Raw genomic sequence first — 24822 nt, forward strand, 5'->3', positions numbered from 1 at the left:
TTTCCCCTCCCAGTTTTCAGCATAAACAGCTTACTAGTCCCAGGTCTCAAGTACTGTCCAGACGCTGCAACGGGGTCCCCAGCTGTCATTCCTGGACCTCTTTCCGTGTTCTCTTGTAGGATGATACTTACACTCCACATAAATGACATCAAGATGGGCTATGTCTATTCCTACAGACCATTTTATAGTCCCCCAAATGTCCGATGGCTGACTGAATTTCAGTACATTATTAATTTGTCCTGATTTCCTAATGTGAGAGTTGATGGGTGATGGAACTGACTTGACCCGTCCCAGGACCTTCCCATGGCCCCCGTGGACAATCTCTGTGTATTCCCCAGCTCAGGACTTCAGCTGTGAGGTGGAGCTTGGGTGGGAGGCTCCCCGCCGTTACCTCTGACCTACACTGGGCCACTCTCTCGATCTGGATCATGATAAACAGGCGCTCCCATCCCGTGCTGGGGACTGATCTTCTCTGCTGCTGCTTTTGTCCTTTGCCTGTGGGACTCAGTCTTCTCAGGGTCCATCTTCCCATCACTACTTGGAGCCATCTAAAGGCTCCTTGTTCAGCTCTCCCTTTTTATACTGTTTGCTTATTTTAGTCAGACTTTGGCAGGAATCCTTCCAAACAGATCCCAGGGAAAAGGTGGCCACAAGCACACATTTCAGCCTGCACTGTGGGCCCAAGATTGTTTCTGTTTTTATTTTGTTTGGAGTTTTTGTTAACATCAGGGCAAAGATTAAGCACTTACTTATCTGGTAATGGTGAGAGGCCCTTAGGTCCCTTGCCTGTGGCCAGGAGACCCTGCTTAATACTGTTAACCCCGCTCTCTCCTGGGAGATAAGATCTAGCTGTTAATTTTGGCTTCCAGAGAGGAGGCCCCGGCTTCCACTTGATCAGAGAGAGGGAAAGGAGAGAGATAAATCCCACCCTTGGCTAAATTTTGAAAAGTGAATAGTAGTCTAATTTATGGAGGTTGTTTTGTTTTGTTTTAAACTAACCTTATGTCATAATTTCTTAGCTGCCAAAAGACGTAATCCCACCTCAGCTTCGCCTTGGCGACCCGCTTGGCGCTGAGCGCAGCCCTGTCCTCGCTCTGCATTATTTTAGCAGTAATCTTTAAGAAGGTGAGAAACGATTATTGCTCTTTAGTACAGTTGACATGATATTGGCGCAGAGCAGTGCCTGGAGCGTCAAACAGCCTGATGGCCGAACACCAACCTAAACACCGCTAGGTAGAAAGAGCCAGGAGGTCAGGGCTGCAAGGGGTCGAGAGAAGATCAGATGTTATCTAAAAGTGTGTGTGTGTGTGTGTGTGTGTGTGTGTGTGTGTGTGTGTGTGTGTGTGTGTGTGTCTTTCTCTCTCAGTACCCCTATTCCTCTGAGTTGTAGCTGTAGATTTTGGCTCGGATCCTGACAATCAGGATTTAGTGGTTTGACCAGCTGTGATCTGATAATGTTCCTCAGAGGAAACATTTGCAGAGAGGGGAAAACTTACCTGAGGCTGAGAGCCGTAATCTCCCCCACTACTCCACAGCAAGCACCACCCCCACCCTGCGCTACAGACAGATAAAACATTCCTTGGTGGATCTGAAAGAGAGTGAGAGGGATTGTTTTAAAACAAAACCTGCCCCGCTTCACAAACTCTGTTGATGTGGTAACTTTTCATGGTTTTTCTTTGGTCTGTTTTCTCCCTCCCTCCATGTTTTATGCAGCTTCGTGGCAGAATTGGCTTCTGCACGTAATTGGTGTGAGAATGCCCCACAGCACATAGAACTCTAGGAAGAAAAGACATGGGACTGCTACGCACTCACTCGCCTGAACTTGCTCCCTGATTCTCCTCAGGGGAATCAGAGCAAATGTAGGTGCATTGGTAGCAACAGGGACTTTTAAAGTCCAGTGAGCCAAGGCAGAGAAAGGAGCCAATGCATACAGGCTTTGGTAAATCTCAGATTTCTACCCAGTGACCCTTGACCTTGGTCTAGTTCCTGACTCCATGCTGTGACCTCATATGTAAATGGGGATGCTGCTTGTTTTGTGACATTGTATGGATATTGTTAGTTATTTAGCGGCGCTCTTACCCTGCGAGGAATCCTCACGAAACTCGACAGAATCCACTAACAAGAGTTTTATTAAGATAAGGGAGAGAGACAGATGTGCTCAGGCCTGTGAAAAGACACGTGAATAAAAGATGGAGCCGGGAATATGGCGCCAGCTTATAAAGGCTGGGCCACGCCTGCGCACACAGGCCCATGTGGCTACTCCACGCATGCGCATAGATCACATGGTTGCGCTTTACGCAACCATGCAAAGCCACGGGGTCCTGGTCACGTGAGACGTTTTGACCCGGAAATAGCTAGGTGGAAGTGCCTAGGTCCGCTGGGCATTCGCATCCATGCCCAACTGTGGGGGCATGTTGTAAATCCATATCAGATATGTTGTTTTATGTAAGGCTGCCAACAGGGTGCTTACAGAGCACTTCACAGATGTTAGCTTTATGAGTAATAACTTGGTGACTGCTTGTTGTACTCAAATTTTTTCTAAAACCCCACATTTAACCCTTATTATTTGGGGTTTGTTTACTTGGGTGTTTTGTCTGTTCTGCTTTCTGTCACTGTCTAACCCTAGCCTGGAACTCACTGATAACAGCCCAGGCTGGCCTCGAGCTCATGGACAGTCCTCCTGTCTTTCTAAGACTGCAGTGAGTGTCCCAGGATGTCAGGAGAGAGCTTTGGATGCCCCTGAAGCTGTAGTTACAGGTGGTTGTGAGCCGCCCACTCAGAACTAAACTCTCCAGGTCTTTGGGAGAGCAGCAAGTGCTTTTATCCACCCAGCCATCTCTCCAGCCCCTGATGGTGGGGTTTGGAAGTCTCATGCATCCCAGGCAGGCCTTGAACTCAGTAAGTATGCAGCTGAGGATGTCTTTAAAGTCCTGATCCTCCTGCCTCTACCTTCTGAGTGCTAGCGTTGCATGCCTATGCCGTCGTAGCCAGGTGTGGACTGCCATAACCATTTCACCAAAGGGCTAGGGCTGAGACCTGTCACAGTATTGACAAGAGGAAGATGTGGAGAATCACTTCTTGAGCTAACACTTTCTCCTAGGGTTTTTTCTGTCCTCATCCCTTCTCTTCGGAGGAAGGAGAGTATGGCTTCAGTCAGACAGGGGTGAGGACAACAGGGTGGGGGACAAGGACAGTAGAGTCACACTGGGCTCTGCTGTTTCACAGGTTGGTGTCACTGCCAGGAGTTCCCGCACAGGCTGTTAAATTGCTGGCCACGGTCTTCTTGATTTCCGTCAGGGAAATAGAGGTTTTCTTTTTACAAAAACCTCTCCATGGAGAAAAACTGTGCTTCAGGGGTTCAGGAACAATTGGAATGTAGACCTCAAAGGTTTCTGGGAAGTTCTGGTGGTCCCTACGCAGTTGGTAGATCATCTGAATAGGGCATTTGAAGCATTTCCGCTTTATTCAAAGCGTTCCCCACCCCATTCTTCAAGAGGGAAGAAACTACCCATTCACAGCAGGCAAAGGTTTGTTCATTGATTCAAACTCGCTTACCCTTGCCTTGATGGCTTGTTTCTTTGGTTTTGTTTTGTTGTTTTAGTTGGGGGTTTCTTGAGACAGAGCCTCAAATTTGCTGCGTAGCCTGATCTTCTACCTCCACCTCCCCAGGGCTGGATGCCAGGCAGGCACCACCAGCCCAGCTTTGCCCAGGACTGGAAGCAGGTTACTTTATTTAGTCTTACGCAAGGTCGATGAAAAACTGCCCCGTCATGTAACTAGTAAATGGGAGAGTTGTAACTCCAAATAAAGGGCTGATGACGCTGACCTGGGAGTGGAGTCCAGGCCTTTGAACATCTTTTCTCCAGCAAAGTCTTTAGAGCTGTAGAGTGCAGGGCAGGTGGCTGACTGGGAGAGATGGGGGCTCCCACAATGAGAAAGACACCTTCATTTCGAGAGCGAGCGATAGACTCCGAACCTAAACCAGGCCGTCCTCTTTGACCTTTAACCTCCAAGCCACTTGGCCTCTTCCAGTGCTGATGCTTGACCTCGAGTCCTTCTGTGTAACAGCACGTGTTTGCTGTTAGGTCGTTGAGCTGCCCCTGACATGGCCGGGTTATTTACCTCTCTGCCCTTTTTCTCTCCACTAAACAATGACCAATAAATCTGCGATTAGGGTAGTTTTGAGCTCTTGTGGGGTTGGTTGTTTTGCTTGTTTTAAATCAATTCTTTATAATTGTAGCATTAAACCCCCAATACAGTGTTTCCAGTTTGGACACACTGTAAGCTAGAAGATGCATTTTCTCAGGGCACCTAACTAAGGAGAGGCAGTGGACTCCATCAGCTTGCCTGAACTTCAGGCTCTGCACCCCAATAAGGAACACACAGAGCCCCTTAGCAGGGGCTGGATGTCAGGAAAAGCTACTGTGTTTCCTGCTTCGCCCATGCTGAGGCTCTGAGGAAGGTTGTTCCCCTCCCTCCTTTCCCCTCTACCTCCCTCCCTCCCTCCCTCCCTCCCTCCCTCCCTCCCTCCTCCCCCCCCCCTTCCCTCTCTCCCATTGGCAATACTGCAGGTTGAACCCAGGGCTTTGCCCATGTTAAGCTTGAATGTTCCTATCACTGAGCTGTATCCTCAAGCCCCTTGGTTTTGTGCGTGTGTGTGTGTGTGTGTGTGTGTGTGTGTGTGTTTAAGTGTAGAAATTCTTTTTTAATCACGGCTTACATAATGTACAAGTCTCACTTGATAGGTGAATTGTCAATAGCATTTAAAAATCGGTCACAGTTAGTAAATCTGAGTTTTAAGCTCTTCAATCAGATGAAATTATCATGAAGCAAGCCCATAATCAGACAAAAAGAACCTTAACTAAAACCTTAAAACCCGAGCATCAGTATTTCCAGTCGCCTGTCGGGTTTCTGATTGCTATCATCTTCACTTGTATTTATTTACTAGGCAGGTTTCCTAAGTTGGTTGTGTCCCCCCACCCCCCACCCCGTGGATCCCAGGATCAAACTCAGGTCATTGGTCTATGAGAGATCAGCAGCTGTTTGTTTTCTAACAGTAAAAGCTTAGAAACATCCTAAAAATGAGGGAATAATTAAATAAATTACAGCATTCCATCCATTAAAGCAGTCTTTTAAAATGATATTCACCCAGAGGTTTTAATAACATATGACAGCAGGATACAGAGTTATGTATATACCACAAAACCATGGGTTGTGGGTTTTTTTTTTTTTTAATTAAACATAAAATTGAAGTCTGGAAGGAAAACATCCAAAATTAATAGTAGTTACTTGATGGGTAATAGCTTATGATAGGGTTTTTTTGTATGTAGTTTATGTTGCTTTCCTATGAGTATAAATTACTGTAATAATTTAAAATGCATGTGTAGTTAATTTATAATTTTAATGTCATCATTTAATACCTTAGCTATTCAGAGCTCAGCTATCTTAAAAATCTGGAATATCGCTAAGATTCTGCATATAGAAACACCCATTCTGAGCAGCTAAAATTAATATTGCAAAGTTCACATAGAAAGCATTATCATTCAATACCCAGAGCTCACAGAACAAAATGTACATACTCATATGCACACTGTACACAGTCCTTAGGGGTCAGCTTAGAAGAGCGGGGAGACTAGTCAGCATTACTCCTGGGGTCACAGGAGGGACACAGAGCAGCCCACGCCCTGTACCAGTGGCCCTGAAACCCCTGTGGGCTCTTCACTCAGTCACCACTTAGCAATACAGTTCATATCGGTAGCCCAGCCAACAAGAAATGCCTTTTTCTGTTCTTTAAAATTATATGAAAGATTTTGTTATAATCTTGTAAAGGTTTTTCATCTCACATAGCTCAAATCTTAGCTCAGGCTAAGACGAAAGTCGCTAGGTAGGTGGACTTCCTCACTGAGTTTCCAGAGAACTCAACAGTGTTTTACTGTGTCTCTGAAGCAGACCTGGTACTGCTGATCCTCTTGCCTCAGCCTTCCTAGTGCTAAAAGTACAGATGTGTTCATCACATCTGGCTTCATTTTCTTACCATTTATAAGAGCATTTTTTTTTATAATTTTCCTGTTTATATCAGACACTCTCATTTCCTGAGCTCCCATAAATACCTGAGTGACCTAGAGAAGACTGTCACAAAGAGATGCTAAGGAATGTCACCAAGGCTGCCCTGCGAAGCCTTAGAATCTGTCTGAGAGATGAAGGACAAAGAGCCAGGCTTTGAGTCTGGGTTACTGAGAAGGCCTCAGCAGCGGCATTCAGCCTGTGCTGTACCTGTCTTAGGATGCAGATGGGGTTGGCAGAATTTGGAATATAATAGTCAGCATGGGCTGTGGGGTCTAGGACAGGTGTGGTCATTAGCCCTGAACAACCCACTCACCAGCCTATGACAGAAGCCTAAGAGAAAATAGATGGATGTACAGGAAAATGATCGCTCCTCCCCACTGTAGCTGGTGGGAGGAAAATCCCAGTTTTTCTGTTGTGTAAAGTCAAGGAGAGCCGTTGGGGAGTGTAAAAACAAGTGAGGGCCACAGAAGTCCCTTCCGCCCTGTGGGAAGCACACTAGGTTTGTCTTTTACTCCCAGCCTCCCTTGTCAGCAGAACAGGAAGTGAGGGGGCGGTGCCAGAGCACCCAGAGGGCTGTCAGGACCCTCAGTCCTCACAGTCAAGAGCCATGAAGTGCCTGGCTTCCGGTTACACTCTGACCTCTCCTACAGCTCCTTGCGCTCCTGGGCTCGTCCATGCTAAGGCAACAGGCTGAGGGCTGCTGGGCTGTTTTTATGTACTTCCCTGGTCAGCCTGCAGGCCCATTGAGAGGGTAAAACAAGGTTGGCCAAAACGTATAGCTCAGCCGACCACAGTGGGTTTGACAGCATAGCAACTGAAAACCTAGACGGAGGCCCGCGGATTTTGCTGTGTTTTGTTCTAAAGAGCTAGAAACAGTCATTTGCTGGTCCACTTGCCCAGTTTGACATGTGTCCCAGGAACCACTTCTTATTATGAAGCTCACTGACACCATGCTATGGCCAAGCAAGATGTGCCAGGCCGATGGAGGGACCCCTTTCCGGAGAGTAAGAGACCGTAGAGTAATCCAGAGAATGAGTGAGTGGGTGGCTGCGGGCTTGTCTGTGGACACAGGAGGCCTGGTAGGGCCCTTGTTCGTCAGAGCTTAACTGACATTATAGTTTGAAAATAACGTTACTAGAATAATTATAAATGCCCTTCTCCTGCAAGATTGGAATCCATGGCGGCAGAGCCTCTCTCTCCTGACTGTCCGTCCTGCCACAGACCTAGCGCAGGTAGCAGCCAGTTATGTGGTTTCAGGCCTGCCCGGTGGTTGCGCTTTGACACGCCCCTTAACCTCTCTGTGTGTGTCCTCATCTGAAGGACAGAAGTCAGATGGTCTGTACCTCCCTCACCTCTGCTGTCACTGATGAAGTTGTATTGAAGCTCATTTCACCCACACAGGAACAGCTAGAACTGTAGGCAGCGCTCCCTGCAGGCTTTGCTGGCCAAGTTACAGCCGTGGCTCAGGGTCTGGTACTCCACTCCACTAATTGATGGCTATTTATTATTTCAGACTTACTCTACTTTCTTGACAATGCCTTTGCAAGGCCCAAGCGAAATGACTTCAGAAACTAAAGTTTTGTGTGGCTGGACACTGATTATTATTCCTGGCTCAGAGGAGTCACTGAAGACCAAGTATCATAAAAATGGATGTGGCCAGCCTTGTAAAAGAAAAGCCATTTCCCGTGGTAACATTTCATTAAAAAGAAAGAAGGGTTCCCTTGGTGCTCTCTGTGTGGCTCTGATGCCAGGAGATAAGTAGGATGTTGGAAAGGCCATCCATCAGCAAGTTACCGTGAGCGGCTTTTCCGTGGGATGGAATAGTCAAGGCCAGAGTGAGAGCGCTGAGGGCCCAGCATCCTTCACAGAAATGCCTGGGCCTGTCACACACACTGCAGATCCAGGGCGTCTGTAGCCTTCAGCTTTTCCCCAAGCGATACGGTTTCTGTCACTTATCCTACCTTGGGCAATACATTGAATAAATTTGTATCTTCTGGGCTGGAGAGGTGACTCAGTGGTTAAGAACACTGACTGCTCTTCCAGAGGACCCAGATTCAATTCCCAGCACCCACATGGTGGCTCACAACCATCTGTAGAGGGATCTGACGCCCTCTTCTGTCATGCAGGCATACATGCAAATCGAGCACTCATACACATAAATAAATAAACCTTTAAAAAATGTGTATCTTCCTTGAAGCATGCTCTGTAGTGTTTCTTGCTTTAAATGCTATAATAAATACCATCTAAGACGGATAATAATCTAATTCTGTTTGGAGATTTGTTTTTGTTTTATCTCAAATCTAAATTATGCTGTTATTAATATGCTAAAATATGTCCGTGGTCCCAGAAGATCTAAGCTGAGTCCTGGAGCTGAAAGTAACTTCCCATTGTTTGTTTGTCTTCTAGTGACAGGCATCACACCTCCAGTGCCATCCCTGTTCCAAAGAGACAAAGCTCCATGTTTGGGGGGCGCAGACGCAGGCTTCTCCGGAGGTATCCCTTCACCAGACAAAGGACATCGAAAAACGGGCCAGCTCAGAGAATGAGAGACTCCAATACAAAACCCCTCCTCCCAGCTACAATTCAGCATTGATCCAGCCGGGGGTGTGCCATGCCTACCACGGGAGACTCTGAGAGGAAGGTCATGCCACTGTCCTCCTCCTTGGACACCTCCCTGGACTTCTCCAAAGAAAATAAGAAAATAGGAGTCGACCTGGGCAACAGTGTAAGTGGAGACCATGGAAATTCGGACTCCAGCCAACAAGGGGAAGCCCCGCCTGGGCAGCTGGCAGCCGTGAATGGCACTGCACTACCCAGCGAGCAGGCTGGCTCTGCCAGCGCCCTGCTGCCAGGCCAGTGCCATCGGTCCCCTCAGCTGAGCTCTGTTGTGCCGTGGAGCAAGCAGAGGAAATCATCGGGCTGGAAGCCACAGGCTTCACCTCAGGTGACCAGCTCGAAGCTCTCAGCTGCATCCCAGTGGACAGCGCAGTGGCAGTGGAGTGCGATGAGCAGGTGCTGGGAGAATTTGAGGAGTTCTCTCGGAGGATTCTACGCCCTCAGCGAAAACGTGTCCAGCTTCCGCCGGCCGCGCAGGAGTTCCGACAAGTGAAGAGAGCGGGCAGACCATAGGACCAGGCAGAGCCACTGCCCCCGACCAGGCCCAAGCTGCACTTAACCTTTTTAATAATCCTGACACAAATGAGTATCCGTGGAGGAGATTCCTCAGAAAGGCTGACTTTGGGATCACTGGGTACCAGTGGGGCCAGTCCCTGAGATTTGCTTTCCAGGCAAAGGGTCCACCCTCTTGCTTACAGCTCAAGTCATCTTATAGGCATTCGTCTGCGCTTTATTTACACTTGGGTGTTTTCCTCAGAAGGAAGATGATAATATATATGTAATAGAACGAAGTCACCTTTAGTTTCTCAAAAGCATTTGCCCTCGCCATTGTTTGTAAAACTTTGCAAAATGGAATATTCAAAAATAGCTTTCCACTACTTCCTGAGAGGTCTATGGCCATCCATTAGGTTGAATAAGAAGCAGAGTAGAGGGTCCTTGTCCGGGGCCCTCCACCCCAAGTACCACAGTCAGCCTGCAGACTCAAGATGGGCCATGCACCCCGCAAGCTGGGGCAGTAGATTCGCTAGTCTGAAGCCAGTGGGCAAGTTGTTCCATCTCATCTAGTGTGCCATACCCTGATGAAAAATTTTCCTGTGGTGGATCCCAGGGGACCCTCAGAAACCTCAAGGTCATCACAGTCAGGGGGCAGCCAGCTTCCTTTGGGGCCAAAGTTTTTATGTGGGCAGATGCTGTGGTCCAAACTTGGGCACACCTCTAGCAATACACTCCCCAGATAAAGACCCCTAGATATAAATCCCAAGTTAACTTATTACATTTCGGTCAGAAGGAAGCCATTATATACGACACAGGATACATAGTCAGGATGGCCAGTTTGCAGACTGCGAGAAAGTCGAGAGAGAGTTGGATTAAGAGACTAGATGAAGCATAGACAGTGTGCAATTTCACGATGTTAAATTATGGTTTTGAAATCCATTGTCATTCTGCATTCAGATTTCATTCACTGTCGCATTATACAGTATGTACCCACAGACATTGCCTCAGGGTTGCAAGCTCTTAAAGAAAAATTTATCCACATATCCATGTATTGTATAGAAGAATAAAAAATGGAATTTACTTCACTTGACCTGATTTTCCCCTTCCCAGTTGTTTTGGTTTTGGTTTTTTCTTGGGGAAGGGCGGGGGGTTCCCCTCTAAACCTGTATCTCTTCATGTAACATCATGACAAGGCTAGCCTGAACAAAAGCCAAGGCCGTATCTAAGCTGATACTGTTGATTTCATTTGAGTTTGCATACTGTGGAAAGCGACACATACTTCTCAGCTGAATTCCCCAGTAGTGGCATTGACCGCATAGCTTCTTAACTCACGGGGTCTCATAATCATGCCCATATTATGTCCAGGCATCCCAGGCCCAGCTTTAGTGGGCAGCTAAATTGCTGTATGGACTAATTCACACCATTATTTCTATACAGTCAATGCACAGACTTACTGAGTAGCAGACACCTGTCCTCCAATTGGAAGCTTTTGCTTGGTCTGAGGAAGTCCATTTTATTCCATTTGTGGGGGGGAAGCTTCTTCACAGGGTACTCTCATTGCTCTTGGAGTCAAAATAGGTGGCAGACTTTGCCATCTTGGATGCAGATGCTGTGGAGTCTTGCGGGGAAGCAGCATCCAAAAGGTAAAAGGTATTGGAAGGTCAATGTCAGTGCAGTGGAAGGTGAGTGCCATGTGATCTGTGACCTCCCTGGGGCTGGAGATGCACCTGAGGCTTCATGCACATGCCCTGACCCTGAGACTGTAAAGCCGCAGAGAGGTCTGCGTTCTTACCATTGGTCTCTGCCTTCTGAAATTCCTAAGGGTGGGCTTTGAAGTTTACTTCCACAGCATGGAACCATGCTCTTGCATGGGTTTGCATTACCCTGGCCTGATTGGTTCTGTCCATGCCTTCAGCTTGCCCCAGCTGCCAGTGATGTATGCATCCAAGTGCAGGTAAGCTTTCAGGCAGGGTCAGCCTCCTTTGCTACTTCCCGTGACCTGGGCGGAGCTTCCATCCCTAACAGAGTATGTTTTGCCTTTGTTTAAAGTGGCCAAGGCCAAACTCCCAGATGATCTTATCTCCTACTGGTCTTTTTAATTAGTCTTGTAAATCACTGAAAAAATAATAACAAAATTTGCTTGGGAGATAGAAATGGGAAGGACAGTCTGTTGCTATCTATCCTTTTCTGAACGGCTAAGAGCTCCTTCGGTTTTCACATGGTTGAGGCAGTTCTAGCAGCCTGCACAGATTATAAAATGAATATTTGATTATGTTTTCTCTCTCCATTTCCCCTTAGCCACATTAAAAATTCCAGAGATTTTTTTTTTCCCCTCAGAATATTAGTGTTGGAAGATTATACCCAGCTATACTCTTTAGCAGTTCTCATGGTACCCATTTATCCTGACCTAACTGGTTATTTAAATAATTTTTAAACTACCACCAATAATAAGCGGCATGTGGAGCCAGTCTGTTGATAATTGGAGGAAAACTCAGCATCTGTATTTATAAAATAAAATTGAGTAATATTTATTTTGAGAGTTAAAAGTATACGTGATTTCCCTGTTATATTTGCGTCCTGTCTTCTCCTGTTTTGAATTTCATATTGAAGTTGAGTTAACTCTGGAAACCTGTTCTTAAACAGTCAACCAGTCACTCGCTGATTATCAAACCCACTTTACACACACGTGTGTAGCACCGGGGCTAAACAAAGTGGATAAGGATTGCTAAGTTTTAATCTGCTGCCACATTCTCTCGTCGAGTTACGGCTGTGTTAGCAATTCGTTAAGACTCACTGTGGTAACGGATGGAGATGTAGTCCGGGTCAGATCTCACATTATAGATGGAGGGCACAGGCATGCAGAAGGCATGACCAGGCCTGTGTGTGTGCTTGGAGAGCACTCGGGAATCGATGGATCTGTTGCCTTTCTCATTCTAACAAAAGCCACGGAAGGGAGAAAGGCTTACTCCGACTCACAGTTCCAGCGCACAGTCCATCACGGTGGAGAAGTCGCAGCAGGTACTTGAGGTAGCTGCTCACGGGGCTCCACAGTCGGGAATGTCAATGCTCAGCCTCTTCTTTTTATTCAGTGAATGATGCCTCCCACAGTTAGTGGGTCTTCCTACCTAATTAATCTAGTCTAGATAATCCCTCACAGGCATGGCCCAAGCCTTGATCCTATCTGATCCTACAGCATGTCAAATTGACAGTAGTTATCCTTCCAAACGGATCCACTGGGCCACTGCAAAGTCCCTGAGACCAGAACTATTACTAGAGCTGACTGAGGCTGGGCTCTCAGGATACTAGTAACTGAGCGGTTACTTCTTTCCTCTTTCTCTGTGTGAAAAAGTGCATCCTTGTGGCCCTGTGTCCTCAGTGTGCATGCTCAGTGGAGTTGACCCTGCTGTGTGACACAGAGCAGCTGTCTCCTTTAGACGCTGGTTCTGTTACCCGTGACAACAGGTCACCATTCTGCCACTAGAATCGTTGATCCTCAACAAGTCATCGAACATTTAAGGATCTCCATTTCTTAATCTATAAAAAACTGGAAAGAGCCGAGAGGTGGTGGCGCACACCTTTAATTCCAGCATTTGGAAGGCAGAGGCAGGTGGATCTCTGTGAGTTCGAGGCCAGCCTGGGCTATGGAGTGAGTTCCAAAAAAGGTTCCAAAAGCTATACAGAAAAACCCTGTCTCAAAAAAACAAAAAACTGGAAAGAGGCTATAAGATGACTCCACAGGAGAGGTCTGACCAACAAGCCTGATGATGTGGATTTGATCCACAATGCTCACGGTGGGCCGAGAAAAATAGCTCCCAAAAGTTGTCCTTTGACCTCCACACTCACCTGTGGCATGCATGTTATTTTTTTAAACAATGGAAAAAATTCTGCCCTCACCAGCCACCTTTGTGCCGTGTTCCTTTGTCCTGTGGGAGGCCACATTGCTGTGGGTTCATCTGGGTTCCCACTGTCTTAGGCACAGCCACTTCCTCCCTGAATCTGGCTCCTGTCTGTGCAGTAGGGAATGCCCCGCCCAGAGTGGACAGGGTTAGAAAGGACAAACAGTTGAACAAAAGTGCTCATCGTTTGTTTGGGTTTTTGGTTTTAGTTTTTTCGAGACAGGGCCCTACTTTGTAACCCAGGCTGGCCTGGAACTGAGAGATCTGCCTGTCTCTGCCTCTTGAGTTCTGGGATCAAAGTGGGTGCCACCACACCCTACAGTACTCCCTTTTTAACCAAGCACCATTGGAAGGAACTCACCATTCAACAAGGACCTTGGAGAAGTCATTGAGAGAGACATTCCTGTAAACACTGACCCAGGCGTCTACAAAAGTTCCGAACGGAGGCTTTCAGGGTGCTGAAGGGCAGGACACCGCTGCCATGTGGCCAAGGAGCCTATTGCTTCAGGGTCCTGGTGTGACCTGTCCAGATGAGCTCCTCTGTCCCTGCTGTCACAAATGTCCTTCAGGCCAGCCTCTGACATCCATTATCTACTGAATTGGAGCCCAGAGCTGAGGATTTTCAAAGGAGATTATTTTTCTCTTTTTTTCCCCCTTATAGATAGACAGCTCAGCCTTCTGGATTTTATTTTATTTTTTTTATAAATTTTATTATTTTATTTTACAATACAGTTCAGTTCTACATATCAGCCACGGATTCCCTTGTTCTCCCCCCTACCGCCCCCCTCCCCTTCCCCCCAGGCTACCCCCCATTCCCACCTCCTCCAGGGCAAAGCCTCCCCCGAGGACTGAGATCAACCTGGTAGACTCAGTCCAGGCAGGTTCAGTCCCCTCCTCCCAGGCCGAGCCAAACGAACCTGTATAAGCCCCAGGTTTCAAACAGCCAACTCATGCAATGAGCACAGGACCTGGTCCCACTGCCTGGATGCCTCCCAAACAGATCAAGCCAATCGACTATCTCACCCATTCAGAGGGCCCACAATAGACTGCTGGCAATGGTCGAGAGACAGCCCGAACTGACCTACTCTGGTGATGGGATGGCCAAACACCCTAATTGTCCTGCTAGAAACCCCATCCAATGACTGAGGGAACTGGATGCAGAGATCCACAGCTAGGCCCTGGGTGGAGCTCCGGGAGTCCAATTAGCGAGAAAGAGGAGGGTTTATATGAGCGAGAATTGTTGAGACCAAGGTTGGATAAAGCACAGGGACAAATAGCCAAACAAATGGAAACACATGAACTATGAACCAATGGCTGAGGGGCCCCCAACTGGATCAGGCCTTCTGGATTTTAAATGAATGAAAGATATGTCTACAAAGACCAGCAATATCAGCAAGCCAGAGAAACAATGAGTGGGACACATAGGTAAGGATGAGAGATAACAGCTGGGCAGTGATGGTGCACGCCAATAATCCCAGCAGAGGCAGGCAGATCTCTGTGAGTTCAAGTCCATCCTGGTCTACAGAGTGAGTTCCAGGCCAACCAGGGCTACACAAAAAAACACCATTCAACAATAGCAACATGGTCATTGGGATGGTCCAACACGTAAAAGGACTTGCCATCAAGACTGAAACCACACACTGGCAGGAGAGAGTATGTCTATATTTAAAGCATAAATAGTAAATGTAACAAGAATTAATCATAACAGCGCATAAGAAAGGCGCACGGGAGGCAGAGAGGAGAGCTGCATTGCACGGCACACAGGCACCAGAGGAAGTGAGAGCATCTTCAGAGCAGGAGAGAGAATTCCACAGCCCAACAGAGGGTGAGTTTGAACAGCTCTTCCCTCCTTGCTATGTAACCCAGGAAGGCACGAGCCTCCCCTGAGCCCACTCGCTCCTCTATACAGCAGCCTTCCCTAGCCTGCCTCCTACTGCCCTGCTGTGAGTGTGGCGGGACAGGAGAGGAGTCCACCCTGCCAGTTTGCCTGCTTGTGAGGAATTGGAAGCGAAGCCACCTAATGGCAGCCTGCCTCTGAACAAGGTTTGTAGGCACCAGAACAGCTACCACCTGCCGTCTACTTAAAGCCCTTGAAACAAGGGCTTATTTTTAAATGTACAAAAATCAGTAATGAAGCCGGGCGGTGGTGGCGCACGCCTTTAATCCCAGCACTCGGGAGGCAGAGCCAGGCGGATCTCTGTGAGTTTGAGGCCAGCCTGGGCTACAAAGCGAGTTCCAGGAAAGGCGCAAAGCTACACAGAGAAACCCTGTCTCGAAAAACCAAAAAAAAAAAAAAAAAAAAAAAAATCAGTAATGAGTTTTTAAAAGTTACCTTGGGAACTGGGGAAATGGCTGAGTGGGTAAAGTGCTTAACACACAGCATGAGGACCCGGGTTCAAGCCTCAGAACCAGGTGTGCACTTGTGGTCCCAGTGCTGGGGAGGCAGACAGGGCTTGCCGGCTGAGCTGTCTAGCTTACTGGGCAAGTTCAAAGCCGGTGAAAGACACTGCCTCAAAAAAACAAGGTGATGGGCTGGCAAGATGGCTGGGCAGGGCAAAGCATTTGCTGCACCATGAGCCTGGTGACCCGAGTTCGATCCCTGGATCCCACAGTAGGAGAACCGATGCCTGAAAGCTGACATGTGCTGTGATATTCAAGGACCTACATTCACACACACACACACACACACACACACACACACACACACACACACACACACGATATTTTTAGAGTGGATGATCTCTAAGGAGTGACGCCCAAGGTTGACCTCTAGCCTTTGGAAGCATATACGCAAATGTACACAAATCGGCTTAGGCTAGGGGCAGGGTGGCCCAGTGGTAAAGTACCTGCTGATCTTTTGTGAGGTCCTGGGTTTGTTCCCTGACACCAAAAAAGGAGACAAAATGAAAAATCGACAGACATGAAACTTTTACTGAAGATAGAGTCCAGTTATCAGATGGAGGACACATTAATTTTAATTTGCTGAGAAAATGCAGTAATAAACTAAGCAAGCATGTTATCTAAGAAGGCTAGATAGGTTTTAATGCTATACAAAATTTTTCTCAAAACGTTACTTAGCAAAGCTGTTTCTTCTAATTCACCTACAGGGAGCATGATAGTCCTCAAAGAGCCCAGCCTGGCTGTGTGTTCCCACAGATCACGTGATCCTTGAGTCAGGAACTTGGCCACAACACTTCCAGCTTATCTTCTGTGTAATGATCTTTAACCTTTCACTCACACACCAGATGTCTCTACAGCTTGCTGATCTCAAGGCCAGGCTTTAGTCCCCAAAACCTACCCCATTTCTTCTCTGCCCCAACACCAGCTAGACTTTACCTTCTGTGATGCTCAGGGTGTACAGGGGTTAGAGGGGATGCCTGAATAGACAGAGCTTAGACACTGTCCCCCAAGAGTTGTATAACTCACAACTGTATGTCTTGGTCCCCTAGGAGGTCTGTGGCAGCCCAAAGTGTGTGAAGTCATTCCTGAGTAGATAAGATAGCTCAGCCCATAAATGGCCACACGAGTCTGGAGACCCAAATTCATTTCCTGGAACCCAAGCATGATAAGATGGGAGGAGAGAAACAACTCCACAAAGATGCCTTCTGACTTCCATACATGCACCTGTGCATACATGCACATGCACCTGTGCATACATCGTGCACACAAAAACATACAATAATAGTAATAAAATGTACATTTTGAAAAGGGTCATTCCTGACTGTTAGGGCTGGAATTCCCCTAAGATAAAAATCAGACTATGGAATTGCATTTGGGGCTCAATAAAAAGAAGAGGGGTCATTTAGTGAGCACCCTGGGTAATAATGAGACCCCACAATATGGGAAGCCAGCACCCAACTCCAGGCCCTGCTGGCTGCACTGGACTGGCCTGCCCTGCCATGCTGACATGAGCCCCACTGTACCCATCCCTCCACAGTAATGTAGTGACCCTCCGGCTCGCACCGTGCTGTGACCGTCCCAGCACTCATGACTGCATTTGATCCTGATGACAGACAACTGGAAACTCTATCATCACCTGACTGGGGGGGCCCTCTGAAGGACCAGCGACCTTGCAAGATTATACGGGTCCCAGGGAACAGTGGGGACAAACATCCCTGACCTGTTTGTCAGGGTCCCTTCTTCTGTACCCCGAGCCTCTTAGAGAACCCGTGTCCCACATGCACAGGCAGCTGCCCACAGCTCTGCCTCAGTTTTTCAGAGGGGGTAAGTGTATGTTTGGACCTGTTAGAAATGTAAGATAACAGTCTAAAGCCCTGAGGTCAGATGTGCAAGATTCGAGAGGCCTGGGGGGGGTGGGGGTAGGAAGAGGCTTCTTTGAGACCAAGCTTTTACTTTGTCTTAACAAGTTCAGGGGAATGAAATTAGGGAGCTGGAGAGAGAGCTCGGCCAGTGAAATACAGGCTGTGCAAGCTGGGGCCCCGAGTTCAATCCCCAGCACACGTGTAAAAATCTGGGCACTGTCATGCATGCCGCACCTCCTAACACTTGAAGGTGGAGACGGGAGGCCTGCAGGGACCTCACTGCCCGGCCACTCCAGCTGCGTCTGTGCGCTTGAGCTCCAAGAGAGACCTTGGCTCAAAAACTGAGGTGAACGTCTAAAAGGATGGCTCAATGGTTAGGAGGACTGGCTTCTCCTACCTCTGCCTCTGACCCAGGTTCAGTTCCCAGCACCCACAGGGCAACTCACAAACATCGGTAACTCCAGTTCCAGGGGTTCCAAGGCCAACTTCTGAACTCTTTAGGCACCAGGCATTCATATAAAAAATAATAATAATAAAATTAAGATGGAGAGCAAACAAGGAAGACATCTGACCCTTGGCTGCCTCCATGGATGCACACACACACACACACACACACACACACACACACACCTAAAAGAAAACTGGGGAATGAAATCAATCAGGACTGCTAGCCAGGTAAGTAAGAGACAACAGTGAGACATTACTGGATGCTGGGACGTGTATTCACACATGTGACTGCACACTGCACACCAAGCCCTGGCACAGACAGCCACAGCCATAACTTCAGAAAGCTGCCAGGCATGTGGCTGAGATGGGAAAGTGGGAGACCCCGCTCACGTACTGTGGGTGGCAGAGTTGGGGTGGGGGTCCAGGGAACTGAGTCTGCAGCTGCAGGAGGGGGCAGAGGAGCCCAGGGCCTGCGCACAGGGTCTGCAGAAACAGAAACCAGGTCAGTCACAGGAAGGATGTGGGAAGAGAAGCTCCGGGGGACTCGGGAGCCCTAGTTGGGTCGCCAGTATGAACAGGAGGGAGGGCAGGACACAGCCTTGGAAACCTCCAGGAGTCACTTCAGAGTGAGGGAGCCACTAGGAAGCAAAGGCAGTGACCAGAGGACGTGGAGACAGGAAGTACAGTAACTCCTGTGAGAGGTAGACAGGAAGTACAGTAACTCCTGTGAGAGGAAGCGAGGGGAGACAGTAAGAGGATGGGGACTGGAGAGATGACTCAGAGGATTAAGAGCACTGGCTGTTCTTCCAGAGGTCCTGAGTTCAATCCCCCAGCAACCACATAGTGGTTCACAACCGTCTATAGTAGGATCTGATGCCCTCTTCTGGCATGCAGGTATACATGCGGATAGAGCATTCATACACATAAATAAATAAATCTTAAAAAAAAAATCTGGGCAATAGTAGCCTATGTATTTAATCCCAGCACTTGAGAGGCAAAGACAGGTGAATCTCTGAATTTGAGGCCAGCCTGGTCTACAGAGAGAGTTCCAGGACAGCCAAAACTACACAAAGAAACTCTGTCTTGAAAAAACTAAAAAAAAAAAAAAAAAAGTAAGAGGGCATGGAAAACGAATGAAAGATGGTGTGTGTGTGTGTGTGTGTGTGTGTGTGTGTGTGTGTGTGTGTGTGTGTGTGTGTTACCCAGAAGGTTCTAGAAGACAAGGCCATGAGAGGAATGAGACCCTGTGAAATGTAGGTAACTGACAGGGAGTGTTGGAGTAACCACAGCTGTCTCTGCATAGATCTGGTTGCTAAGAACAGAAAGCCAGGGATGGGCCTGATTGATGGGGGGAGCACCCCAAGGGTGTCTGTGTAAAGCATGGGGGGAGTACCCTGAGTGTGTCTGAGGACTCCATGGGCTTTGTGGAATGAAACACTGCAGTTTAGGGAGGAGGTTGCCTGCCTGCAGGTCCTGAATGGCCAGGAGAGCCAGGGGAGCCCCTTGGATTAAATAGGCTCCTTCAGCCATCCTCCTGCCTCCACCCCACACTCCTCTCTGCATACACCTTGACCTGTCCTAAACACAGCTGGTCCCTCTGAGAGCTGTGGAGGAAAGAGGAGGAGACACTTCCCTCTTGCTGTGTATATCATACACTGGTTCACTAAATCATTGATTTCTCTTAGGAAAACTGAGTGAAAAGATTCAGAAGGGGGGGTTGGGGATTTAGCTCAGTGGTAGAGCACTTGCCTAGCAAGCACAAGGCCCTGGGTTCGATCCTCAGCTCCAAAAAAAAAAAAAAAAAAAACCCAGAAGGGGTCATAGAAATGGCCACACACCACTCTGCATGAGCAAATCCAAGATGAAGATCACAGATGCTGTTACCACCACTTGGGCCTCCCCGCAGGGATGCACAGCTCCCAGGAAATACTCTTGGCCAGTGTGTTTGCCTCTTAGTGTGACTGCACACTACTGCACTGTGCACACTGGGCAGTCCTGAAGGCACAAACCACACACAGCTCTTAACATAAGTGAAAAGGAACAGCTGAGCTGGGATGTGAGAGGAAGACAGAAGACACACGCTGATTGCAGAGACTCCTTATGCTAACAGAATGTAAATGCTTTAATTCTAACTTGTTTTCAGTTAAATGTTGCCATTTCATCTGTTTCTTTTTGTCTCTTAAAAGGCGGCTCCCGGAGTGGCTTAGAGAGTTAGATACTTACTGTGCAAGCCCAAAGACCTGAGTTCAGATCCTCAGTGCCCAAGGGAAGGCTGGGAACCAAGCAGAGTAGGGGGTTGCACACCTGTACCCCAGTCCTGGGATGGGGAGCAGGGACAGGGAGATCCCAAGAACTTGATGGCCAGACAGTCTAGATCCAGATTCAGTGAGGGACCTTGTCTCAAGAAAATGGAGAGCATAAGGAAGTCACCTGATGCCAACTTCTGACTTTCAACACTCATGCACACTGGCAAGTATATCTTGCACACAGGCACACAGACACACCATACCACACCACACCACACAGACAGACAGACAGACACACACACACACACACACACACACACAGACACACATACACACACGCACACACACGCACGAGCGCACACACACACACACCACACAGACACAGACAGACAGACAGACACACGCACGCATGCACACACACGCACACACACACACACACACAGACAGACACACATACACACATACACACACACACACACACACACACACACACACACACACACACACACACACAGTACCGCTGCCAGAAATGTTCAAATCCTGGCAGTGACTCCCATTTGCAGCTCAGATCACTCACCTTTAGCCAGCCCTGCTCTCAGTTGCAGGGAATGCAGAGACAGAGGAACACATCACTGTAACACAAATCTTAAATGGGGGACTTATTAATAAAAAAAAAAACCCAGAGCCAAATATTGGGGTGAACACTGAAAGATCAGAGAAACAGACCAAGCCACAGTCAACCTCACTTACGAACTCCTCAGCCTCCAGAGCGAGACTTCCTGTTTACTCATGCCTTATACACCTTTCTGTGCCCTGCCGTATTACTTCCTTCCTAGTGCTAGGATTAAAGGCCTGTGCTTCCCAAATACTTGGTAGCAAAGGCATGAGATCTCGAGTGCTGGGGTTAAAGGTGTGTGCCACCACTGCCTGGCTCTGTTCCCAGTATGGCCTTGAATTCCAAAGTGATAGATAGTCTTAAGGGTGTGTGCCACCACTGTCTGGCCTCTATGTCTAATCTAGTGGCTGGCTCTGTCCTCTGATCCCCAGATAAGTTTATTAGGGTACACAATGTATTGGGGTACACATCACCTCCTGGAGCATGCAGCCAGAAAGTCCCAGGGGACAGAAGTACAGAAGAGACGATCTCATTTCCCCACAAATATAGGACAAGAAAAAAAATAACAGAAGAAAGGAACCCCGATTAAAAAGACACATTTCGGGGTGGGGGCTGCAGTGGTACTTTGCACATGCTAGGCAAGTACCCCACCACTGAGTCCATCCCCAGCACCAAAAACAAAATAAGACAAGGGGCAGGCAAGTGAGTCTGAATCAATCCTATAGTGGACCTGGTTTGAACTTTAAAAACTAACAGGTAAACACTGGCTAAATATTAAACACCTGCCATTTGTTAGGTATGATACTGTAATAGTATAGAGATTGGGTTTTTTTTTTAAGTCTGTTGCTTAGATTTATCAAAATATTTACACTGAAACATGTCTATCTGGGTCAGGTAGATGTGAGCCAATGTGGATAAAGCAGGATTGACTAAGGTGGGCAACAGTCAGTTTGCTCATGTGCCTTCTAGCCCGCCCTAGGTGGATGTTTTGTTCACAGAATGTCCCTGCCATGTTTCTACCTAGAAAGTCCATCCCCTAGCCCACAGCAACCTCTGTCTTTCCACAGGACAGAATTCAGCCATCGGATTTTCCCTCTGCAAAGTCCCTCCCCATAGTGCTCCCTGTGGGGTGCCCATCAGGTCCGAGGGACCCCTCCTCGCGCCCCACTGCCTCTACTGAGTTCTCTGTCAGTCTCAGGACACCCTGAGCTCCCAGGAGGCAAGGGGCCTTATTTAAAAGCCAAGTAAGAAAAGCTGATGGGTCAGTAGAGGAGTGCTGAGTCCCCAGGTCACGGATGAGGCCCAGGAAAGCTGGATTTAATCAAGTTCACAGAGCTCAAGTGTCACAGGCAGGACTCCAAAGCAGAAACTGTGGGCATTTCTCTTCCTCACAGAGCTGCAGGCCCCATTCATTCATTCATTCATTCATTCATTCATTCAGCACTGGTTGGGCACCCTCTGTTGGTCTGGCCCTGAGCAAACAACCAATCATCTCTTAGAGTATGGCAGGGATATGGGTTCTTGGAGAGAGTGACAGTCTTTCTCAGCTCTGGTAGCCTGGGGGCTGAAGTGCCAGAGCCCAGGCCAGCGGCTCCTGACTTCACTCTTTTGCTAGGAATAAGGAAGGCTGAGGGGTGTTTATCATGGAAAAGCCAGAACTCCTGGGTAGGGGAGGTTGTCCCAATAGGAGCTCACCTTCTTGCTTCTGCAAGGCTCAGGCATCTCCTCTTTGGTTCAGTTCCCCCAGGCCTCACCCACTCTGGCCCCAGGAACAAGGCTTCCTTCCGGCAAGAGCCCCTCTCTCCTGCCCTGCCCATGGCGGGCTCACTTGGGTGGCTGGTGCTGCCTCTCTTCCATAGGGCATGGGCGTGGGGTTTCTGTGCTTCTTCCTCACCAAGCCCCTCAGGGCCCTGGGGGACTTGCCACCGTCCCAGTCTCCTCTTCCGTCCCTGCCTCTGTGAAATGGGCCTTGTGGCCTGCCTGCTGGGCAGGATCTTTCACAGGGGCTTGCACGGTTTCCCCTGGGCAGGCAGGGTCCCTGTTTAGAGCCTGGGAAGGGGACAGGGACATGGGGAGGAAGGAGTCTCAGGCTCCACTAGTCCTTCAACTCTGGGGTCCAGCTTCACTTACACTGCAGCTGTACAAACTTCTGCTTCCTCTTCAGAGGTGAGAACATTTTCCTAGCTCCTCAACAGCCTATCTCCTTCCCCTGGCCCTCGCCCTCCTCTCCTCTCTCCACTCCTCTCCCCCTCCCTCTCCTCTCTCCCTCCCTCCCCCCTCTCTCTTTCCTCTGCCCCCCTCCTCTCCTCTCTCCTCCTCTCTCTCTCCCTTCCCTCTCCCTCTCCTCCTCCTCTCCACACAAAATGTTCCCCGAAGCCCTGTGCAGTCAGAACTCCCCCAGCCCCTTTCTTGCTCCACAGAGCCCGGCCTTGCAATGCACGCTTGGCTTTGGAGACACTCTGGCACCCTGGGTTGTTCTTCACTCTGCCCTGGGGTGGCTCTCACTGCCACAGCAGGGACAAAGCAGGAGGCCAACACAAGCCACAGGCCACGGGCCACAGGATGAAACATTCCTGTTGTGTGAAGTAGGAATGATGTCAGGGCTGCCGCCCAAACAATGGAATCCTGGAGTTCAAAGGAGAGGACGCTATCCCTGGGCGCCTGGTGCATGGGCTGCCAAAGGCCGATGAGCCCCCAGCCAGAGGGATGCCAGAGTCACATGAGGGAGGAAGATTTGGTTTCAGTAAAACATCACCCAGCACATTACGTTAATATTGTTGATATGACTTTAACTGCGGTATTACTCCTGTGTGGTTTAATTTATGAGCTTGCTTTGCTTTTTAAGGTTGTCGAAGAGTTTATAAACTTTAGTTTTTATTTACTTAGGATTTTTTAAAAAATGTGCTTGAGAGTGAAAAGAAAGCACAGCACAGTAATAGAGAACAGTCCCTCCTTGCGGATGGTCGCCAGCTCGCCCCCACCTCCTGGGCAGAGGGAAATGTCAGCAGCCTTTTCAGTTTTGGCTCCCACCTGTCTTTGCTCTAGATCCTTGGGTGCCCTCTGGGTAGACCCTGCCTCGCTGGCCCCTCTCCCCTCTCAAGTGTGCCTTGTCGCCACACACACATCACCCTGGGGACACCCCCGACACGCAGGCGTGCACACACGCATCTGGGGAGGATCAGGCAGAAGGAAAGGGGCTTCCAGTTCTGGAGGCAGAGCCTCCACCAACCCCACCGATGTTCTCCACGGAGCCCTGCAGGCAGCCTTGTGCCAAGAGAGGCTCCGCCTCACTTCACTTGGCACACTCCCAGCTGCCCCCTCTGTTTCTGGCTTTCGTGTGTGCCAGGTCCCAGGAAGAAGTGGAAAAGGGAAGGATGTAGTCTGGCATCCACTTATTTAGGCAATATGGCAAACAAAAATAACTTTTCAGCCTTAGGCGTGGACAGGAGATTTTCAGTCTTGAAAGAATCTCGGAGTGGGGTTATGGCTCAGTGGCAGAGCACTCGCTGTGTGGTAGGAGCGGAGCCCAGGCTTCATCCACCAGCATGCAGCACTGCCCAAAGGCCAGAGTCTGTGCATGGCCTTGTTGATTGTGGTGTGGGTCTTGCTAGGGACCTGTACTCGGTGTCGTTGTGGTTGAAAACCTTTGGAGGGTCCTTAAGCAATGACCATGACTCACCCCTGGGATGTGTTTTTAAAAGACCAGCGTGGGAAAGCCATCTTCATTGAAGTGGGCTGTAGTTATTCTGCGGACCCCTTGGTACATGTCAATTATAAAACAGGGATAAAATATTTTAATGCAATTATTGAAAGACTGAAATATTTAAAAATATAGAAGTCAAAGAAAATCTATTCTTGGAAATCTGCTACTAAAAAGGTAAGCCCCCTCCCCAGGCCTGGAGTAAATGAAAAATTGAGGCCTTACCCCTTGAGGATGTGGAAGGGGGGCTTTGGGGGTGAGAGAACCAATTTGGGCCTAAAACCCAGCTCCTAGAACAAATCTGTCTGTCAGTGTCCTCAGCCCAAATGCTGAAGGGTCTGATGACATAAACAGTTCAGGGACCTGAGAAGTATCCTTGGGGACAGTGTGCCCGGGACTGGGGGAGTAAAGGAGCCTGATGCTTTTTATAAGGTGAGTGAATTTCCCGCCCTGTGTTTGGCTCTAGGAGCAGGGGGTC

At 48.5% G+C, this 24822-nt stretch overlaps 1 protein-coding gene across 1 annotated transcript in view; it reads left to right on the top strand.

The window, feature by feature from the left end:
• Positions 1 to 10267, top strand: part of Uvrag (UV radiation resistance associated) — a 279199-nt gene extending 268932 nt beyond the window's left edge. Inside the window, 6 exon segments of the mRNA XM_052762201.1 lie at positions 8473 to 8530; positions 8532 to 8588; positions 8590 to 8673; positions 8675 to 8927; positions 8930 to 9114; positions 9116 to 10267. Coding sequence (XP_052618161.1) covers positions 8473 to 8530; positions 8532 to 8588; positions 8590 to 8673; positions 8675 to 8927; positions 8930 to 9114; positions 9116 to 9175 — 697 coding nt within the window. The 3' untranslated portion in view covers positions 9176 to 10267.
• Positions 10268 to 24822: the final 14555 nt, after the last annotated feature.

This window comes from Peromyscus californicus, unplaced genomic scaffold (genome assembly GCF_007827085.1).
Source record: "Peromyscus californicus insignis strain IS unplaced genomic scaffold, ASM782708v3 Scaffold_4__1_contigs__length_199733344, whole genome shotgun sequence".
In the NCBI taxonomy this organism is placed as follows: Eukaryota; Metazoa; Chordata; class Mammalia; order Rodentia; family Cricetidae; genus Peromyscus; species Peromyscus californicus.